This window comes from Monodon monoceros, unplaced genomic scaffold (assembly GCF_005190385.1).
Source record: "Monodon monoceros isolate NGI ecotype Baffin Bay Population unplaced genomic scaffold, NGI_Narwhal_1 Super_Scaffold_16, whole genome shotgun sequence".
In the NCBI taxonomy this organism is placed as follows: Eukaryota; Metazoa; Chordata; class Mammalia; order Artiodactyla; family Monodontidae; genus Monodon; species Monodon monoceros.
Window position 1 is genome coordinate 9529291 of NW_021703772.1, and position 17754 is coordinate 9547044.

General features: G+C 37.5%; 1 protein-coding gene across 14 annotated transcripts in view; it reads left to right on the forward strand.

The window, feature by feature from the left end:
* TRIP12 (thyroid hormone receptor interactor 12) overlaps window positions 1-17754 on the forward strand; it is a 147892-nt gene that overhangs the window by 59684 nt on the left and 70454 nt on the right. For all 14 annotated transcript variants that reach the window (XM_029226109.1, XM_029226116.1, XM_029226119.1 and 11 more), the window contains 2 exons: window positions 14659-14764; window positions 17400-17536. In XM_029226109.1, the coding sequence (XP_029081942.1) occupies window positions 14659-14764; window positions 17400-17536 (243 nt within the window). The remainder of the gene's footprint in view (window positions 1-14658; window positions 14765-17399; window positions 17537-17754) is intronic.

Genomic DNA, 17754 nt, shown 5'->3' on the forward strand with positions numbered 1-17754 from the left:
ATCCGTGTTAGTTGTTTGTGTTTTATTGTTGCAATCTATTTGGGTCATTAAGAGATGTTAAGACCCCAGAGGAGATGAACTTTTATTTGATCCTTCTTTACTGGTATTGATTCATCTTTAGGGGTGAATACTGTGTGAACCCAGGGGTTCATATTATACCATTAACTGTGTGTTTGCTTCTTTACAAATAAGTGAAAAACATTTCAAAACAAAATAATAGCAAATACTTAAAGTGCTTACAAGTGCCTGACAACTTGTAAATAGTTGACATGGATCATCTCACTTACTCCTCATCAGCCCTGTGTGGCAGGTACTGTTATTCACTTCTTACAGGTAAAGAAACTCAGGGTCAGTGAGGTCAGGTTACCTGTCCAAGGTCACAGAACTAAGAAGTGATAGAGCCAAGAGTCAAACCCAGGCCATGTGATTCCAGAAATTAGTTGTGAGAATAGGGTGCAGAGGATTGAGTAGATTGGGTGAGCTAAATCCAGGCAGGCTTCCTGGAGTCACACAGGGCAGGATGAATTTTAGGTATGATTAAATAGGTCACTTTAGGAAAGAGTTTATGTAAGAAGGAGTACTGCAAGAGGATTGGCAGTACTTGGTAATTTTATTTAAGAATATAGAGGCAAAATGAAGTATCTTAGAGGAATCCCTGGGCTTCAAGTAATGGTATTTTGGGGAGAGAGAGCTCTTAATTTAGAGCTAAAAATCCTAGATTTGAATCCTAGTTCTGCCATTTTATCAGCTGGTGACTACGAGAAAGTTGGCAACCTTTTCGTTGTAAAATGGGCACAGTAGCTATTTGAGGAATGAATAAATATGTGAGGAGCCTTAGCATAGTGCCGATAGTACATAGGATGCATCACTAAATTTAGGGTGCACAACTGAAATTGAGTATCTTAAGACAAAGCATTCAGGAGCATCGTTTTGAAGATGAAGGATTGATATAAATCCTAGCTGTTGATCAGTTTAACGTACTGACTTTAGATTTGGAAGAGCCTGATTTAAAGTTCTGTTGTCTTCTGGTAGTTTTGTGGGGTTGGGCAAATCATTGAACTACAATTATGATAGCAGCCTAATCCCTGATCTCTGCAGAATGATAATATTCATTCTTGTGAAGCATAAATGAAAGAATGTATGTGAAAACAACTTTGTAAAATTAAAATACCATATAAACATAAAATGTGAATTGAGAACTGTTGCGATAGATTTGAAGAGCTTTTGTATGCATTAGGAATTAGTTTGATTTTTTTTTTTAATTTAACCTTAATCTGGGGGCAGAATTAGATTCAGTGGTTACAATCCATTCGGTGGGTTAGCAACTCTGGGTAAAAAAATATGTCAGTTAACTAAAAAATGGAGTGGACATTTTGTGAGATAGAAAGCATTCCAAATTGGGTAGGTTGTTTTCTTCAACTTTTAGGACTCAGTGAACCTGTTAATTAGAAGGTGATATGTCTCCTCAGGTATAGGCTCATTCTAAGATACGATTGGTCAGTAAAACTTCCTGGTAAAGGAAGTTCTTTTCAAATTGTAGGAATAACAGTACTTACATGATGCTTTGTGAAAACCCATTTCCCCATGGTCAGATATCACTCAAGGAGATTCAGGATATGCTTTAGTATATTGAAAGCTGTGAGAATTCTTACGGTCACTTCTGTTTAACCCATCATTTTATAAATCTGTTTGACCACCTATTACCTTGGGAGACAGCAGTGGTCCATGGAACACGCTTTGGGAAATGATACATTTAATCGGGTCACTGAAGCAGGAAGACCTTTCCTGGTGTGCTGATTTGGCATCTATTGAACAAGTTTCTGGTGAGGAACTAGGGCTGGCAGGAGAACTAGAGAAACAGCTCTTTGTGGTGGGCTACCTGAAGACTGTGGCTTGCCAACTGCAGCTGGTCAAGATAACTGTGGGACAAAGGTCACCTTGTGTCAGTTGGTAAAAGTTTATAAATTTTTTGCTGCATTGGGTCTTCGTTGCTGCGTGCGGGCTTTCTCTAGTTGCAGTGAGCAGGGGCTACTCTTCATTGCGGTGCATGGGCTTCTCATTGTGCTGACTTCTCTTGTTGCAGAGCAGGTGCTCTAGGTGCGCTGGCTTCAGTAGTTGTGGCACGTGGGCTCAGTAGTTGTGGCACGTGGGCTCAGTAGTTGTGGCTCGCGGGCTCTAGAGCGCAGGCTCAGTAGTTGTGGCGCATGGGCTTAGTTGTTCGCGGCATGTGGGATCTTCCCGGACCAGGGCTCAGACCCATGTCCCCCCGCATTGGCAGGCGGATTCTTAACCACTGTGCCACCAGGGAAGCCCAATTGGGTTTTGAGAATACCCCAGAAAGGATAGTGTTATATGACAATTTTTAATCTGCATTAGGAAATTATTCTTGCTTTGCGTTGTTTAATCTTAGCAAACAGTCTTAACAAATTTATGTAGCATGTAAAACCAGTGGGGCAGTGTAATGATACAAATGATTTTTTAAAATATTCAGTGATATTTTGACGTAATATTTTAAAATATTCTTATAATATTCTGCTAATCTATCTTCTCTTTAGGCTAATTTTGAAGTAATTTGACTATTTCAAAGTATGTACTGTCTTAAGGGTAGAAGGTGATGGATGGCATAGACATGTAAGAAACAGTTTGTGATCAGAATCTGCGATTAATTATGGAATGTATTTATAGAAAAATTTAAAGGTGTTGTATTTCCAGTTCGATATGTCTATTTGTAGGTCCAGTTCACTTTCCATTATTTAAAGTAGACATCATGTGCACATTATTAATAACATAGTCAGCAGTAGTTACCAGCTCATTTTCAACTTGAGTTTCATACTCTTCTGTGACTTGCATGCAGCCTGTAGCCATTATTAGAACTAGAAAAGAACCAGGCAGATGCCGAATTCTGGGAAGGTAATTCTGCTAAGAGACATGGTACTTTGTGCCTCTAGCACGGAGAGAGGAAAGAAGAATGAGTCAAGCAGGACAGAATAATTTAAAAGTAAACTCTTGGTTTTACCTAGTTGGGTCTTAGAGGGCCATACCCGCTGAGTTTTTAAAAATTGAATTATCTTTTAGCCTGGTGATGTATTGGGTGAGGAGCTTAAAGGAAAAAGGATTGAGTGTTAAGAGTTTTCTGTATTATAAAGCAACTGTTAAAATAATTTAGTACTTAAAACTTTTATAGTACTAATCTGTAACCACATATTACCAATAGTAATTTACCAAAAATGAGTTGCCAGATTTTTTAAAAAGGAATATTAAATGGAAACAAATATTATTGACCTGTTTACGGCTTGGCTTTGTTTTATACTGTGAATTTTAAACAACCATACCAGGTCAGAGTAAGAATTAATTCAGCCAAATTACATTTTACTAAACTTATATTTCAGTTAAATGAAAATTGCTTTTTCTTACTCATGCCTCTGTGTTCTATAATATTTTGATACTTCTGATTATAAAGTGTTATCAAAAATGAAAAATCCAGAAAATGTTAAAACGTACAAAGAAGAAAAAAAAATAACTTAATCCCATCCCTAAGGGCTGTCTCTTTCTTCCTGTGTGTATCCTGCTAAAAATTTTCCTTCATATTAATCAATACTTAATGTGTAGTTTAAAGTCAAGTGATATAAGATTTATTATTAAAAAATAGCAGGCTTCCTGCCACATTGCCTTTCCGCATAGCCAGTCATTTTGGTATTTACTTCCGTATCTATAATGTGAGACGTATGTGCTCATATGTCTATTTGTTGAATTTTTTCACTTAGAGCACTACTGTGTGGCCTATATGGGAGATTTACCACACCTATTCACCCACCAAACGCATACTGTACATGCTTCACATTTTTCCAGTCATGATCGTTGCTCAGTTAACACTGAGCCTGTAGGAACTTTTCTTTTCTTACAACTTTTTTTTTTTTTTTTAACTGAGCTTAATAATTATTTTGTTGTTTTCCTTTTCTTTGACTCCGTCACTCAACTCCAAACTCATTATGCATTGTCTAAATCTTTTCTCAAGCTATCTACATGGATTTGCTTCATTTTCCTGAAGAAGCGAGGCCTCTGGATGGCTGCCCTTTTTATGCCTGGTTACATTGCTTTTAGCTTCAGGTATTTCTCTAGTCTTCTATTTAGTTTCCTGCTTCTAGATCCTGCATCTTCTTTCTTGATTTACTGTTTTGTTTTGGTGAACATGTCTTCCACTTGCTTTCTAAGAAAAAGTACATATGAGATTTTTTAAAGTTTTTTTGTTTTTTCAGGTTTTGAATGTGAAAATCTACAACCTTGATACTTATTTGACAGACTGATTGAAAATACAGTTCTGGGTTGGAAATTATTCTCCATCAGAATTTTGAAGAATTATGTTATCTAGATTTCAGTACTGCAAGCATTCTGATTCCTGATCTGTATATATAACCTGTTTTTCTGGAAACTTACAGATCTTTGCCTCAGTTATTTAGAAATGTCGTGACATAGGCATAGCTGTGCATTTGTTTCATTCCTTGTTAGGGTGATCTGAAGTCCTGGTTTCCCTTGGATTTGGGGCATTCCCCAAGACCAACTTTTAGCCTTAAAACTACGAGAATCCCATGCAAACCAGGACAGTTGGTCACCCGATCTTTGCTTCTTTTCTCTTTCTGGATCACCTATTATTTTGGGTAATTGTCCTTTTGGAAGGTTCTGGTCTTATCTTTTTGTTCTTGCTTTCCTTTTTTGTTCTACTTTCTGGTAGATTTCTGCAGCTTCTTCCAACCTTGGTATTGATTTTTTATTTCATGTTCGCTATCTTTGTTTTTCTTTTCAAGAGGTTATTTTGTTCTCATTTCCTTTTTTTTTAAAAAAAGGTTTCCTTCCCCCTTCTCTTTTTCTTTCTTTAATTGAAGTATAGTTGATTTACAATATTGTGTTCGTTTCAGGTGTACAGCATAGTGATTCCTTTTTTTTGCAGGTTATATTACATTATGGGTTATTACAAGGTATTGGATATAATTCCCTGTGCTATGCAGTAAGTCCTTGTTGCTTATGTATTTTATATGTAGTAGTCTATATCTGTCAATCTCATACCTGTAATCTGTAATCTGCCCCCCCCCCACTGCCACTGTAACCACAAGTTTGTTTTTTATGTCTGTGAGTCTGTTTCTGTTTTGTATATACATTTATTTGTGTTATTTTTTAGTTCTGCATATAAGCGATATATTGTATTTGTCTTTCTCTATCTGACTTATGTCACTAAGCATAATATTCTCTAGGTCCATCCATGTTGCTGCAAATGGCAATAGTTCATTTTTTATGGCTAAGTAATATTCCATTGTGTGTGTGTGTGTGTGTGTGTGTGTGTGTGTGTGTGTGTATTAATTATACACATACACACACCACATCTTCTTAATCTAGTCATTTATTGCCAGGCATTTGGGTTGCTTCCATGTCTTGGATATTGTGAATAGTTCTGCCCTGAATATTGTTTTTAATTATAGATGCATATTCCCCCCCTCCCCATTAAGAGCGAGTTTTCTTTTCTTGCAGAGTCCTCTTATGTAATTTTTTTTGGGGGGGGTGTTTACTCTGGTTTTAGCTTTCATACTAGGAACTTTCCTCAAATTCAGGTAATTCCTGGGTGTCTCCTCATACTCAAGAGTAGGGGAACCAAAAATCTAACTTGCAAGCTCTGAGCACATGGATGAGACTTGACTGAGATTCACTATCTAATGAACTAATTGGGCTATGATCATTTTCAGATCTTTCTTCTTTGGCTGGTAAAATTCCACAGGGAAGATTCTTTCAGACTCCTGCCTGGAGGTGAAAGCCTAACTGCCAGAGTTCTGGGGACTAAGTGGGAGGAGAGGCCTAGGAAAGAGGCCATATGTCATCCAGTTTGTCTGTATATATTTGATCGTCCCCCCTCTCATTTTTGGTATGATGCACCTATTTGCAACTGTGTACTTTAATGGAGAATTTCTTTATTTTGTACTTTCTAAGGAATAAAGGTTTTATGTTTACCTGCCTCAGGAGAGGGACATTTACCCAGCTGTACAAGTTGGGGAGGGAATCTGGGGATCTGACTGCTTCATAAATAGCCTATGGAGGCAATCCTCAGTTTAAACTCTGAGGTTGTCCCAGAAGTACCTGGTGTCATCAATTCTTAAGCCTTTGTGGGATTCTGAGTGTCAATCTAATTGGTAATTTATCTCAGTTTTCTACCTTAGTCTTCTGGTCTTCCCAGTGTATTTAGCACTGGAATTACTGCTTTTTCATCTTCTAAAATTGTGTTGTGTTGTGATGGTTGTCTCTTCCATTCTTCCCATCCTTGTGAATTTATGCCTCAGATTCTTTTAATGCTATTTTAGTGGAGTTTCACTAGAGGACAGAGTGAATGCATGTGGGTCATTCTTTTGTCTTTACCCAGAGGCAGACACTTTTCTATGTATATGCACATATTTTTTTCAAAAGTAGGAGTTCACTCTGCATGACGGTAGGCGTTGCTTTTTGACTGCCTATTATAAGCCAGGCTCCATACTAGACAGTTGACACACATTAAATTTCATTATGATCACAGAATGAGGTAGTATCCATGTTTTAGGTATGAAGAAACCAAAGTGCTTTATCTGCCTAAATGATTTTAACTGACATTTTTCCTTTCAAAAAATAAGCTATAAATCATGTTATTTTTTTTTTATGGCTGTGTTGGGGTCTTCACTGCTGTGCGTGGGCTTTCTCTAGTTGCAGGGAGCGGGGGCTACTCTTCGTTGCGGTGCGCGGGCCTCTCATTGCAGTGGCTTCTCATGTTGTGGAGCACGGGCTCCAGGCGCACGGGCTTCAGTAGTTGTGGCATGCGGGCTCAGTAGTTGTGGCTCGCCGGCTCTAGAGCGCAGGCTCAGTAGTTGTGGCGCACGGGCTTAGTTGCTCTGCGGCATGTGGAATCTTCCCGGACCAGGGATCAAACTCGTGTCCCCTGCATTCACAGGCAGGTTCTTAACCACTGCGCCACCAGGGAAGTCCAATCATGTCTTTTTAATAACTGTATATGGATGTACCTCTTAGCCCATTGCCAACTAAGAGGCATTTACATTGTTCTTCTAAATTTTTTAATTGACTATAGCTTTGTAATTCATTATTTTCTTGTAGGATATAAGAAACTTAACATTGGTTATGTTTCTTTTAAATATTGATGTATATTTTAAATTCCCCCTAGAAATATATGAATTTATATTCTCACTAGTAGTGTAAACATGCCAATTTGGGGACTTCCCTGGTGGCACAGTGGTTAAGAATCCACCTGCCAATGCAGGGGACATGGGTTTGAGCCCTGGTCCCGGAAGATCCCACATGGCACGGAGCAGCTAAGCCCGTGCGCCACAACTACTGAGCCTGTGCTCTAGAGCCCGCGAGCCACGACTACTGAAGCCTGCACGCCTAAAGCCCGTGCACAGGAATGAAGAGTAGCCCCTGCTCACGACAGGTAGAGAAAGCCCGTGCGCAGCAACAAAGACCCAATGCAGCCATAAATAAATAAATAAATAAAAAATTTTAAAAATGCCCATTTGTTCACATCCTCATTAACTAACACTGTGTTCCTGCAGTTTTTATTACCATACTGATGTTTATTTAACCATTCCTTATTATTGGACATTTAGTTCTTTTCCAGTTTCTCATTATTATAGTGGTTAGATGAATATATTTGCACATTTCTAAGTTTTTAATTCATATTGCCAAATCAATGAACGAAATTGCTGTGCATTCACTAGGAAATAAAAATTTGGCTTAGGAAATTCCATTTGGATTTTAGCTCACTGTCATCTGCACAACTTTTATTGTTACTGATTTTAAAATAAACATCTATGATCCCTTTTATATGATAGGTTACTTTTCATTTTGTGAATTTATTTTAGAAAAGCAGCCTTTGATAGAGATGTATGTACTTGAACATAGATGCACAACAATATCAAGATATACCAGGTTCTCATGATTCTGCAGGGGCTGGAGGAATTGAGTTAGCCACTGAAAATATACCCATCATTAATTAATTCTCTTTATGGGGTCCAGTTTTTCCTGTAGCAAAGCGATCCAGTTACATGATTCTAAATTGAACTCCTCATGTGTGGTAATAGTCCTGTTATTTGGTGCTTTTTTTTCTTTTATGAAGGAAAAAGGAGTGGTTCTGAAAACCCATTGAAACAGATTTTATATGTAAATGGATCTTTAAAGTAGTTACTTGAAGGCTCTTTTTATTTTTTATTTTTAACATTTTTAAAAAAATTAATTAATTTACTTTTTGGCTGCATTAGGTCTTCATTGCGGTGCGCGGGCTTCTCATTGTGGTGGCTTCTCTTGTTGCAGATCACGGGCTCTAGGCATGCGGGCTTCAGTTGTCGTGGCCCACGGGCTCAGTAGTTGCAGCCCTCGAGCTTTAGAGCACAGGGTCAGTAGTTGTGGTGCATGGGCTTAGTTGCTCCGCAGCATGTGGGATCTTCCTGGACCAGGGCTCGAACCCATGTCCCCTTCATTGGCAGGCGGATTATTAACCACTGTGCCGCCAGGGAAGTCCGCTCTTTTTAATATTAAACAAATAGGGGATTTGTGTTTGAAAGATCAGTCTAGTCATCTTTTGATATCTATAAATGTAAATGAATTGTAGTGATTTTTCTAGATATCTACCCTTGTTTAAGGTATTGGTTTGTGTTCCTTATTCATAACAGTTTGTCTACTCCATTTTAAAATGGAATGTATTTACTCTCTATAGGAATATGCCAAAAACTGTAAGTAAAAAAAAAAAAATCAAGATACGTAATATTGTAGAAAAATTAGTACTGAAACTTTTTTTTTTTTAAATGTCGGTTCATTGGTTTGTTTATTTATTTATTTTTGGCTGTGTTGGTTCCCATTTCTGTGCGAGGGCTTTCTCCAGTTGTGGCAAGCGGGGGCTACTCTTCATCGCGGTGTGCCGGCCTCTCACTATCGTGGCCTCTCTTGTTGCAGAGCGCAGGCCCAGTAGTTGTGGGTCACGGGCCTAGTTGCTCCGCGGCATGTGGGATCTTCCCAGACCAGGGCTCAAATCCGTGTCCCCTGCATCGGCAGGCAAATTCTCAACCACCGCGCCACCAGGGAAGCCCTGAAACTTTTTTTATTACTAAGATATTGTTTAGCTTAGATCTTGTTTGGTTTTTGGTTTTTCTTTTTCCAAACAAAGAGATTTTGTTTTGGAGAGGTTTTTTTGGGGGGGGGAGGGGTTGGTGAGGGACTGTTTTTTTCCCCTAAACTTCAGGCAAGTCCTTATACTTTTCTTCCTATTTCTCCTCAAAGTCCAGGTCAATAAACGTTTTCTGTAAAGACCCATATAGTAAATATTTTAGGGTCTGCTGACCACATACAGCCTTTGTCACATATTCTTATTTTATTACAACTCTCTAAAAATATAAAAAGCATTCTTAGCTAGTGAGCTGTACAGAAACAGGCTACCAGCAGGATTTGGTCCATACCTACTCTAGACTACAAATTATAATACAGTAATGACTTATAATCAGAAGATTTGGGGTTATATGTGATGCATATTCAATTAAAATTAAATTGAAGTCAGCTCACATGACTGGTAAAGCCAAGAGATTGTCTAGCTTCAGGCTTGGCTGGATCCAGGAGCTCAAATGAAGATGGTCCTGTCAGTCCCAAGTCTGTGACTTATGACACCCTCATTCCCCCTCTTTCCCCAAAACACTGTCCAATCATTTATATTTCTATACGAGAGTCTCTTATATCCTCGGGTCATATGCCTGTCCTTAAATGATTTAGTATGGTGAGGGGGAGGGGATAGTGGTGGAGGAGTTGTAATTGTAGATGATGAAAATACAACAGTTTGAGTCTCTCTCATATAGTGGGAGTGTATTGTGGATGACAGTTCCATCAGTACCACATGGAGAAGGGTTAGGAGATAGCTCTGCAAAGAATTTTTAAAAGAAAAAAAGAGGCAGGTGCTCAGAAAAAGGGCTGCTAGATAATATACAGTAGATGTCTGTTTGATCATCTTTTACTGTCACTTTAAAATGATTATATAAGTTGCAGAATAAAAGTGTTCATTTATTTGAATGGAGTCATTATTCACTGAATAAAGATGTTAGGTCAGTCTCCCGCTCCTCCTCTGCTTGATTTTCAAACAACCTTATGAAATACATTGACATTCATGTTTACTCTTGTACAGCAGAAGGAATCTTTCAGGAAATTGGGAAGTTTAATTATTGCATTGCTAGAATATTTTATTATTGAGAGGAGTGCTGTATTTTCATTATAGAACTGTGTAGTAGGTTCGATTATATGTGTATATCATGTCAAAGATTAGCATACCTGTAACAGATCATGTGAGAATTAAAAATAGAATGAAAGCTGATAGTGAATGTGTATTGCCCAGTTGTCTATTGCTACTTTTAAAGTAATTTGACACAGTTAAGAGTGAAAACCATACCTTTTCCAAGAGAAATACTTTTGTACTGAGATGTTAATGTAATGAGAAATAGTTTTAATATTTCAAGTCGAAAAGAAAAATCAGTCATAAGTAGAAGGTACCCACGAACATCTTAACTATTTTTACATTAGTAAGGGTCCAGAAAGTAAAATGTCCAAGGCCCTTAATTTGTTGATTCTTTTAAAACGTTGTTATATTTTTAAAAATCCAAGCTTACAGTTGGATATATAAGAGGTTTAATTATTTCACATTTCAAATGTCACACTTTAAAAATGTCACACTTTAAAAAAAGGACTTTTTTTTTTTTTAAGGGTGAAGCCCTGGACTTTGTGTAAATCAGTTTTGCTTAGGAATACTTTTTCAAAAAAAAAAAAAAAGAGTAAGACATACCTATATTGTAGAAGACAAATCAATTAGGAATTTTAAGAGAATACTAACTGCTAGTTTCACCTTTATCTAAAGGAATAAAGATTATAGGAATATATTTGTAGGTACAAATGCACACATTCTTATACCGGTAATACAGTTGATCCTTGAACAATGAGAGGTTAGTCTGCATGTAACTAATAGCTGCCTGTCCTTATCCATGGTTCCTCCACATCCTTGGATTCAACCAGCCACAGACCGTGTAGTACTGTAGTATTTACGGTTTACTGAAAAATACGCGAGTATAAGTGGACCCTGCATTGTTCAAGGGTCAACTGTAATAAGAGCTTTGATACAAGATTTATACCTAACTTTATTACACAAAGGCTTTGTGGATAAGAATATATTAATTTGATCAGTGATATTCTGGTTGCTTCTCAAAGTGGCATCATAAAAATAAATGATAATGCAGTTTTGCTGCATTACAGAGCCTGGGACAGGGAGATGTGTTTGTGGTATGTGTGTTCCCATGCACAGGTGTTTTAATCGGTTTTCAGTAGGTTGTAGGTTTACACTTTTCCATGTTCCCACCATTTATTAAAATACTCCATATTTGACCAGTAGAATGATAGGAAACATTTCAGTTCTACAAAAATACTCTATTTTTATACAGAGAGTTTAAAGTTTTCTAAACGAACCAGTAGAGCAAAATTTTAACACCTTGCCACAAGTATATTGAAGATGTAGTACTCTCTGCTCTGCTTTAAAATAAGCTTAGAATTGTGTAGTTGTTTGGGTTATGCACTTTTAAGCAAGTCAGTTAATATTTTTGTGTCTGAAAAATGAGAATTATTACAACTTTATATCTGAAAGTGCTTTTGAAAATCTCCATAGCCGATCTAAAATTGTGAAATAGGGACTTCCCTGGTGGTCCAGTGGTTAAGACTCCGTGCTGTCCATGCAGGGGGCCTGGGTTCAATCCCTGGTCAGGGAACTAGATCCCACATGCCACAGCTAAGACCCAGAGCAGCCAAATAAATAAATATTAAAGAATAAATAAATAAAATTGTGAAGATAGTACGTGCTAGCATTGTCACTTTGCCGAATGGCCAAAAGAAGGTTAAGCTCTCCTGGTTTTCTAGGAAATGCTTTATCTACCAAGCTGAAGTTTGTGCTTCAGCTTTCCTTTGTCCCAGAATTTATGACCTTTCTATCTTCTAAACATGTTTTAGACTTTTGGAAGAATTTATTCTCCTCTAAGGAAGTTTAGAGAACAAAATGTTGGGGGTTCTCTTACTTTATCAGGCTGGATGGAGTTAATGTCAATTAGCCTGAGAGTCATTTTACATTATGGTTTTGTGATATCAGTTATAAATAGCTTTCTGTTCACTCTTGTTTTGGTTTTTCTCTGCCCTACTTCTCTGTAACTTAGTACAGTTCTTTTAAAGTCTAACACCAAGAATGGATAGAGAGATTGTGGCACATCCACACAAAGGAATACCACTTTGCAATCAAAAGGAATGGACCAGTACGTGCAACACCATGAGTTCATCCCCACGACACTATGATTCCATTTATACGAAACTCCAAAGTAGACAATAGCAGCAGAAAAGAAGACCAGTGATTGCCAGGGACCTGAAGTGTGAGGGGGGGATTAATTGCAAGGGCCATAAAGGAACTTTTTAAAGTGATGGAAACGTTCTATGTCTTGATTGTGGTGTTGGTTATATGCGTGAATAAGTTTGTCAAACTCATTGAACCCCGTGCACTTAAAATGAGTACATTTTATCATACGGAAATTACATTTGAATGAAGTTGTTTAAGAGAGAGTTAAACACCAAAGTCTAAAATAGGACATGAGTAGTGAAAGTGTCAAAAAGTATACTGTCACCACAGATTAGCAATAAAGCAGTAGCCCACAATACATTGTTGAATATTATTTTGAATGTCACTAAGTAGATGTGAAAATTTGTACTAGTGTCTCTATTACTGTATCATGGTAGTTATAGATACTTTAGTATTACATGAACTAAGTAATATTAGTGACAATAATACAAAGGTTTTTAAAGTGCCTTATAAGTGAAAGTACCTTATGTTTTTTGCAGTTTTAATATAATGTGCACTGATGGCTTTTTCCCTCTAAATTGTACATTTTTTAGTCCAACTTAGTCACATAATTCAGATAGATAAGTGTAATTTAATATTTTCTGAAATATAAAATTTCTAAATTTTTTAAATATTAAAAAATAGTGACATTATTAGCTGAATATATTAAGCTAGCTCCATAATCCGTCTACATGCCATGTCCATCTTTCAGGTGTCTGGGGTGTGTATCCAGCTAGGCAAAGATAAAATAGTATATAGGATGTGAGATATAGCTTTGTGATCACATCAAATAATTCTGGTGACAGCTATATAGAAAATCAACCTTAAAATAAAACTGAAATTTAAGAAACGCTTAGGCCAGTCTTCTTTTGTCACTTTAAGTTTCACTCTTTGATCCTTTTATGCTGGTTTGAAGAGTCTAGATAATCTTTCACAGAAGTTCTTTGGGGTGGGAGGTGGGGGGAGAAGGGCCCAAAAGGTCTGGTTTAGATTTCTAAATGGTAATGCCTGTCTGAACATAAATTTTTGTCCTTATACTTTCTGCTTTGTGTTTAAAGAGTTTTTAATGGCTTGCTTTTCACCTAGCAGCTTTCATCATGTATAGTTTAAGTGCAAATTGGATGAACTGAAGTTTTTAAATGAAGAGTCTAAAAGGTTAAGAAGATGTCTAGAAACCTTTTTGCCACCTCTTTCCCAGAACCTTTAGTGGTGTTTTTAACAAAATCAAGAGTAAGGAATTTCTTATCTTTACACTTTTTAAAGCAGTGAAGTGGAAAAAAATTAAAATTGGAGAAGAAACAAATGATCTGGAGAACTGTTATTGTACAGTTGGCCTCTGAGAAAGTTACCATCTATTTAAGATGATGCCAGAAGTTCCAGTGGAAGTATGCTCTGTTGACTTTGGAGGCCTCTCACTGCTGGGGGTCTGTGTTTAGATAGAGCTCACCACCCAGTGTGTTGTCATGTCATGTATGGTGTAGAGTAACAGTGTTGTTTGGGGGCCGGGGGGCAGTAGACGATGCTCTGATGGCTTCCCCATTGTTCATGAACTAGCAATAAACTTTTCTCAGTTGCTGTACCTTTTCAGAATCTGTTATCCCTATAAAGGTATTTAGTTAGATTCCAGAATAACATGTAAAGTGTGCTTGATTGACTTTCTCCCCCTAATTATACAGTATTCTGTAAATTGGACATTCGAATAACCTTCAGTTCAAATGTATATTTCTTGCCATTGAGTTGGTGAAAGGAAACATTTTGTTCTCTCATGGCCTTATTGATGAGCCTCATATAAACTAGGTGAAATGGGACAGTGCAAAGAGAATGCAGTAAAGTGCTGAATGAAATACAGTAAAGTCCTGAAATACATAGTATATACAAAAAAAAATCTCTTGGCTTTAGTTAGTGGAGAAGAGTAGTGGAAGAGTAGAGTTGTGATAGGAACTTTTCAAGAGGATGGTTTGAGAGGAGAGGGACTGTCATTCATGGTGTTGGTTAGCTTGCGTCAAGGTTAGGCCAGAGTGAGACGATTTCTCCTGAACAGGAATGCCAAGCACCACATGAACTTCCCCAGTATGAGCAGGTGCAGTAAAATCAAACTATGGAAGTAAACCTGGAGACCGCTAGAGAGGCCGTGGAAGAGTCCGTGGATTTTTGACCGGATGATGACCTGAAGAATTATTGTCATTTTTAATTTAAGGTAACTGCTCTTTTAAAATTTTTACTTTTGCATTTCACATGTATAGGTTTAAGAAAATCTACCAAGAAGCGCAGCGAATCCCCACCTGCTGAGCTCCCCAGTTTGAGGCGGAGCACACGCCAAAAGACCACGGGCTCCTGTGCTAGTGCCAGGTAATAATCTGGGCTTTGCCAGTTTATGATTAGCTCGTTATCTGTGTTCAGCTTTCAGCAAAATCCTTAATTTTGTAAGTTTTTAAAAATTATTAAAATTTTCTCTTGAATGTTGAGCAAAGAAATTTATTTTAATATAGCTAGTATTGCTGTATATTTTTGTGAATTCTTCCCCAATATTTATTTACCTTTTTTTTGCTAAGTTTTAATCATGCCTTTTTTGGGCAACACCTTTGTCTTCTACCTTTTCCTCTGCTGTTACATCATTTGCACAGAGTTATTGCCAATAGTTGAAAGTCTGGTAGCTTTCAGAGTTCTAGTCTGCCAAAGAAATCTCTAATGAGCATCTTTATGCAGATTTGGGTTATTTTTAAAGGTAGCTAAATTTCCCAGTAGTGTGATGAATGGATCAGAAGGGGATGCCTGTTGTAATGGCTGTAATATTGCCTAATTAGTTTCTAAAAGTGTTGGCACAAGTTATTGAGTTTAATGGGTGAGGGGGAGAGATGTACTTAATTTTCATTTTGTGTTCCAGTACCTCTCCTCACAGAAGAAGGTAGTTTTGGTTTGTGTTCTCTCACATCTCCAGTTCCCATTCCTCCTGGTTGCTGTTTTGGAGCCCTTTTTCAGAAAATGACCTACCTTTCACATATGATACAGTGTATTATTTCATATACTTTATTAACTGATTCAGAACCTTAGGATAAAGTTAAAAATCTTTTTGTTGGAATTTCATCTCAGATTTTCAGGCTTGGTTAGTTTTGGTCTTGTGCTGGTAATCACAGCTGTATGGGACTTCTCCATCCTTTATATGTAGTTTGCTCTTACATGTACTTCGTTCTCTCTACTAAATGTGCCAGAAACCAGTGATGCAGGTGACTGATTTTAGTTTACCTTTTCCCTACTCTAACTTAGGTCAGTAGAAAGGCTTTAAGCACTTCTTTCTGTTCTTCTCTGAGGTAATCGACTTTATACTCTTGGCCGTGGGTACAGTAGTAACACAAGGAAACAGTATGACTTGTTACCTAATAAGTCATAAGAAATGGACTCTTGCCACTTTAATCTCTACTCTTCCACTTATTTCCTAGTTCTGTCAGGATTGTCTAAAATATCTGGAGTTAGTACACCTGTTTGCCTTTGAAGTTTTTTGGCAGTACTTTTATGAGGACCTCTGAGAAAATTTCTTAGTTCTTTAGGGCTTTTGGCCTGTTTTGGGCCAAACTTTGAATCCAGTTTACCCAAGGTTTATAATCTTAGATATAAACCAAATTCACTGTAGTTGAAAATTAATTTTAAGCTGTATGTGGCGTCAGGTAATCTAGCGTCCTATCTTTCTCTGCAGCATTCTCTCCTTCTCCTCGGGCCCACTGTCTTGATGAACGAGAAGTTACTTACGTGCTACACACAAGCTGTCTAGCCGCCTGCCTGCAGTGCTCTTCATCTCAAACTTTTCTGAATTAGTTGAGATTCCTCTTAAATTTAGTGCTTTCGTAGTCGATCACAGCTGCGGCTTGGTCTCTTTAGACTAACACACCTTGAAGGCAGCAACCAAATGTTCAGCACAGAGTGTGTCACATGGTTGATACAAATTAAATGTTAAATAAATGACTTAATTTGAATCCCACTAATTTATAGCTTGGTAATTGGGGTTTGGAGTGAGCTTTTTTCCCCTGTGAATGAAAGGTTGGCAAAGTAAATCCCTGCTTAGGGAGGAGTTTTAATAATTGAGAGAATAAACTCTTCAAGAACTCATTGGTGATTCAGAGCTTTCATTTACATGTCACTTATGCCTGGTTCCTTCTTGTTCTTTACTAGGCAACATCTGATTTCACTGTAGTTTACTTTAGTCTAAAACATTTCTTTAGTAGTAGATTTTTGTACTTTCTGAGGTCATTTGGGGAGCTGCCTTTAAACAAAATTAAGTTGTTGTAATTTTGGAAGTCTTCTGTCTCTACCTGATTTGCTTACTGATTTCGCTATTAAAATAGAAAGAAAGTCATCAATAAAATACAATCTGCCTCATGATAAATGACTGATGGTTCCTTTTCCCATGTCTTACACCATGCCTCAGTCAGAAACAAGTGTCTTCCCAGATGTCATCTGTATTTATTTATAAATATTAAATACCCATTTCTTTTATTTTAAAGGCTAGAGCTATTGTCCATTATTAGGATAGTAATTTTTTGATGATTTAAGTAATCCGGGACTTAAGTGATGGGAATTTTTCCCATCTTCTTCTCTCCCCCTGTCCTGCCCCCATTTTCAAGTATCAGTCTGAAAGTCCATATAGTGGTCCACTGTTTACCCAGGAATTAGGGATCTATTTTAAATGAATTGAATTGTCTCTGCAGAAGGAATCACTTTTCCATGTAGTTGAAGTGTTTAAAAATCACTTCTGTTTGTAAGGATGACAACAGCTCATAGCAACACAAAAGCTTGTATTGTCAATGTGATATAGCTTGGATGAGTTTTAAAGATACAAAGTCTTGGTTGTTACCCATAGTGATTTTCTACAACAATTTTTATGTAAAAAGAAGAAACTAGCTCTGTGTTCCATGCATTGGAGCTTTGTGCTGTGTGGACATTGCTCCTGGTCACTGGGAGTGCTGCCTATGATGGCATTTTTCTGTTGTAGTCGGCGAGGCTCTGGCCTGGGCAAAAGAGGAGCAGCTGAAGCTCGTCGACAGGAGAAGATGGCCGACCCTGAAGGCAACCAGGAGACAGTGAATTCTTCAGCTGCACGGACGGACGAAACTCCCCAAGGAGCGGCAGGTAGATTGGCACTTCTTAAGCCTAAAAAGCATTTCTGTATCTTCCAGATTTATTTGGAGATAACTTACTTTTTAGGTACACCAAATATAATGGAAGAGAGGAGACAGATACATCTTAAGATGTTAGCCATCACACTTGTTCGCTTTTGTTCCGCTTTATAGATTTGGTGTTTTGATTAGTTGTATTCATTTGTTGTTGTTACTGTTTAATCTTTTTCC